Genomic DNA, 5,135 nt, shown 5'->3' on the forward strand with positions numbered 1-5,135 from the left:
TCATTTTTAAATTACCCGCATTTAATTATAAAAATACACCATACTTTTTCAGTACTTAAACACGAGCTTATTATCGAACTGTTTAATCATTTCCATTGCCGTGGAGCGAATAAACTCTAAAATACGAATAGGAGATATCTTAATAGTTTATGTAAATTGAAAAAGACTGACGTGAGTCAATGACCATTTTCTTGAGACGTGAACAAACGAAATTAAATTTGACGTTAGCTTGGCGTCAATTTGAAAATAGAGATATTTAAACTACACTTGTACATATATATAAGTACAAAACATATGTATTACCTCTCCCTGCTTCTAGTTATCTATCTTCGGAGTAAAGCAGGGACCATATATCCGGCCATTGTTCGTTGAACTAATTTCTCGTACGAAATAGCTATTCGATTAGACATTAGACAATGAAACGATTGATCCAGATGGTGTTATACAATTTTTTTTTTCATAGCCAGAACAGTCTCAAACATAAATATCAGAACTTGTTTGCGATATTTAGGCACACATCTACGAAGAAAGCAGGAGGGTATACCTTAGATGTTCCTCAATAAAGCGTTCTCCGTCGTAAACGACGAATAAGGCCTCTATGTATACCGTTCTGCTTCTTTTCTTATTATTCGGTTCTTATATATATAACGGAAGATCCTAGATAACTCATTGCATCGACAATGAGCTAGGACTTCTGGATTCATTTGTGTCTTCTTCTTCGCAGATGAGGCTCATAACTCGCTTCCGTCCGTCCATGTTCCACAGCACATAGGAATGTTTGGTGCCGGATACTCTACGCGCTTGGCTAAAAACCATCAATAAACATATTGTATGAGAGATATAAGATCATGTATTATATACGTGAAAGACAAATATTTATAAAATCATATATATTTAGAAATCGTTTTTCAATAAAATGTTTCTTTTAATATTAAACTTTTTCATAATTAAACTTCAAATTAAAATTCTATGAATATGTTACTTAAAATTAAGTAAGATAAAATATTTGTTCTTTATTTTTTGTTCGTGAAAAATTTACATTGCAAGAAACCAATTTATTTTTGAACGATTATAAAATTCAAGAACTTTTATAACGTTTTGATAGTTAAAAAATAATTAATTTTAACAGGTCAAAGGATTAAACTGATAAAATATTAAATAAATAAAAAAAAAACATATAAAAGATGGTAAGTCTGAAACTAGATTACTTGATGTACTTACGTTTGAAACCAATCGTAGTTTGTGACATAGGTTTCGTCAAAGCAGAATTTTTCGTATAAGTCTATTACAGAATAGTTGATAAAAGATGCATCTCTTTTAGACGGATCATCCGCCAGAGATCTTATCCAATTATTGAAAGAAAGCAACGCCATGCTTTGTTTCTTATGAGCGTAAATGCTGAGGTTAGCCAAAGGTGGAAGAGTACAGATAGTAATGGCTGTGTTTGAGAGATAAAACTTAGACCGGAGAACTTGCAAGAGTTCCGTCATATCGTATACCATTTCCTCGCAAGTGGCGTTCTGAAAAAAATCGAATATTTAATGAAAATTTGATTGTGTAGTATTTCATAAATGCAAACAAATAATGAATTTAAAGGCAAATAGATAATTTATTTAAAAGCTTTCTATATCACATACATTAGTGATTAGATAATATTTATATTCAATTTACTTCTTGATACGTTTAACTGCGTGCAATCTGCTATACATCAAGAATAGAGCAAAGTCAAATTAACTTACGTTATAAACATCAGCCGAGCCAAGTAAAATCACGACACGATTAGAGATGGTATTAATATTCCTCAAAGCCCGAGTACAGTCGCTAATGGTCTGTCCGGAGATACACAATCCACAATGCAATGCTAAGCTATCTGCAAAGTAATAATGAAATACCAAATTTATAATTGCATATTTTTGAACTAGTTTCTGAGGTAACATAATTTTAATTAAATAATTTAAGAGACGATGTAATTTTGTTCCAAGTGGAAAAAGAGTTATAACAAACCAATTTAGATTTTAGTGCATATATAGGATCTGCATGAAATTTTGTAAAGAAAATTTTTACCTTTGTATCTCCAAATAGGAAGATGCAGATTTCGTATTGCAAGCTGTAGAAAGAAATCGTCGCCGAGTAATTGTTGTCCGTTTGCAACAGGTTCGTATATGTTGTCCTAATATAATTAACATAAAACATTAAATATCTTGTATCTTTCTGAAAATTTTAAATTTGAAAACCGTAAATTTAAGTTTTATTGTATACACTCACATGTTTTTTCATTTGATTTGTTTCTATTACTATCGGGTGATGATTTTCTTCTTCTGTATGTAAAAAATCTTTATTTTTATAGACGCCATCTAAAATAAATCAATTTATTTATTTAAAAAAATATATTTTTCGTAAAATACGATCGCTATAACTCTGATATTATATAAGTATTTAAAATGATTTTATGTTATAATAAAATTAAAATTTAACTTTAATCATAAAATATACAGAATGAAACAAAACTATAAAATTAAAAATTGTTACAAATATATAAGGAACAACAATAAATCAGATAAAATTTTAAAATTGTATAATCTAGGAAAGTTCTTAAAAGCACAAAAATAAAAATTAATTGAACATAATTTCATAAAATAATAAAATGTTATTTGTATTTTAAAATTGAATATCTTACTGGTTTCAAATAATGAATTTTGATTACGACGTTGAGCGAAATTTTGATTCCGTCTATTTGTTCGATTGGCATTATAAATTAATCTGTTCCTTTCTCTTCGTTCATTGTTATCATGTCTAAGATTGCCATTTTGCATAAACTGTTTATAATATTTGTTCTAAAATAAAATATTATTTTATTAAAAAATATTATTTCTTGACTTTCTAATTTATGTAATTATTACGTATTTATGTATGTAAAATACAAATTGCTATGTAAACGTACTCTCGTCTTTGAATAATCCATTTTTTGCTTGCGTATAAGTCTATCGATATGCGATATTTTAGAATCATTTATTCTTAATGTCTGTTCACCAAAATAGTTCCAAGATGTTTCCAAACCATCTATAGTTCGTAAAAATGCACGCAGACTCGAAAATCCTAATCTACGATACGGAATAGATTCTCCGACGAGAGTTTGAAATTCATCTGTAAAAACATTCTTCTTTTATTCTTAAATTATATAATCTTATATAATATAAGATTCTAAATCTGATTTTTATCATGAATTATATATATGTATAATATTTCATCCGATTTAAATAATAAAATAATTTCATTATTATAATAATTTTATAACATATTTTATTTTAATTTTTTAATTTTTTAATTAATATATCTTAAAGGAACCAGCTTATGAACTCTAATTTATTTAAAAAGAAATTCTACAAATTTTATTTAAATAAATAAGATTAAGTTAAGTTATATTAACACGAGGCGTTTATTCATGATTTCTTTAATTATAGAATCTAAGTTATTAATGTGTGAAAAAATAATAAAATATATTTAATACTTTTTATTTATATGCTAAGAGATATGCTAATATCTCAATAATAAATATTCTCTAGCTCTCACTCTCTTTCTCTTTTTTTATATCATTGTATACCTATACATCTTTATAAATTAAAATATTAGTTAAATTAAATAGAAGGAATAATAATATTCTTACCATTTAGATCCGTAATTGGTATACCGCCTTTTTTCGAAATTATGCATGATTTAATCAATGCTACCGTTTCTTCCATTTTTATGTCTGACTGTTAACTTTCATGTCTAATTATTAAAATAATTTTTGAATATAAACTTTTGCTTGCAAGAAATTTGATTTTATATGTACACTTGCGTATATACAATATTTTGTTTATATGCGAGAGAGTAATTTAATCACAATTATTCACTTATATATTTTATATCTTATAGAAAAATTTAAAAGTTCTGCAGACCTGCTGCTGTGAATATTAATTTAGACATTACGGCGATGTACGCACTCACGAACGGTGTACCGAAGAATGATGATCGCTTATTCATCACATAACGATACGACCTACCCTCGATACCCCCATTCGTATACACTACCAATGTTCTGGAAAATTCCGTCAAATCGTCAGCTTGGCTTACAACGCTGTGATCTATATAGGAAAAAATACCAATATAAGAAGAATGTATACACACAATGTTTGAATGAAAGTAACATGGAATCTTCCACTGGTACTATTCGTACAACGGTTATAACGATGTCTTAAGAACCACGAAAATCTTCTTTAAGCATTTATGAAATTTCAAGTCTTTCGATAACAGTTGTTTAAATTAAATTTACATAAAATCTTATTTCTTATATGAAAATATTAATTGCATTATAAATTTTGTGTTGTGAGTAGATAATTGATATATTGATTTACACACACACACACACACACACACACACACACACACACACACACACACACACACACACACACACACACACACACATATATATATATATATATAAAATGCTTGTAGAAATGAAATATTTTGCAATAAAAAGTATCATGTACACCTCCATTCATAAGTTCTTAACTCTTAATTACAGATTGGATCATTTAGATTCAAAGCAAAAATTTTAGATAATTGTATAATCAGTACAATTCATACAATGCACAATAAAGTGTTAAATTATAGATAAAAGTTTTGAATTTTTCTTTATTAATTAATTACTGTAAAAAAGAAGTTCATTTTTATTCTATACTTTAAACAGAACACTTTAGACTTTAAGTGTAGTTTTTATATAGCTGTATAATTAAGGATTAAATATGATATATATACGACTATAACGTTTATTGTTGATTTATATGCACACTTTAGGAGATCTAATGCAATAAAAAATACATACTCGTATTATTCTCATACATAATTTATATAAAAAGAACAACATTTTTGCATGTAAATGTAATTACTTAAAAAATAAAAAGATTGTACATTATAAAATCCAGGAGTGTATTTGGAAATATTGAAATGATATATACATATATAATGTATAATATGTATATGTATAACATTAAAACTAACAGGAGTTTATTTTTCGGCAGATCGCTCGAGATGCCAATACCTACAAGGCCTCAGTCTCTCGACAAAGTTCTGGAGAGTTTTGACGGGTCAGT

The 5,135-nt window shown here is 27.4% G+C and overlaps 1 protein-coding gene across 1 annotated transcript; it reads right to left on the reverse strand.

Annotated features, from left to right (window-relative positions):
* Positions 1 to 3,989, reverse strand: LOC108783253 (maternal effect protein oskar). The gene is made up of 8 exons (XM_018551784.1): positions 3,665 to 3,989; positions 2,942 to 3,144; positions 2,678 to 2,834; positions 2,266 to 2,354; positions 2,065 to 2,170; positions 1,740 to 1,870; positions 1,222 to 1,520; positions 1 to 805 (listed from the first exon to the last, which is right to left on the reverse strand). The coding sequence occupies exons 1-8, from the start codon at positions 3,738 to 3,740 to the stop codon at positions 667 to 669; spliced, it is 1,200 nt and encodes a 399-aa protein (XP_018407286.1). The 5' UTR covers positions 3,741 to 3,989; the 3' UTR covers positions 1 to 666.
* Positions 3,990 to 5,135: the final 1,146 nt, after the last annotated feature.

This window comes from Cyphomyrmex costatus, unplaced genomic scaffold, assembly GCF_001594065.2.
Source record: "Cyphomyrmex costatus isolate MS0001 unplaced genomic scaffold, Ccosl1.0 scaffold146, whole genome shotgun sequence".
Taxonomy (NCBI): Eukaryota; Metazoa; Arthropoda; class Insecta; order Hymenoptera; family Formicidae; genus Cyphomyrmex; species Cyphomyrmex costatus.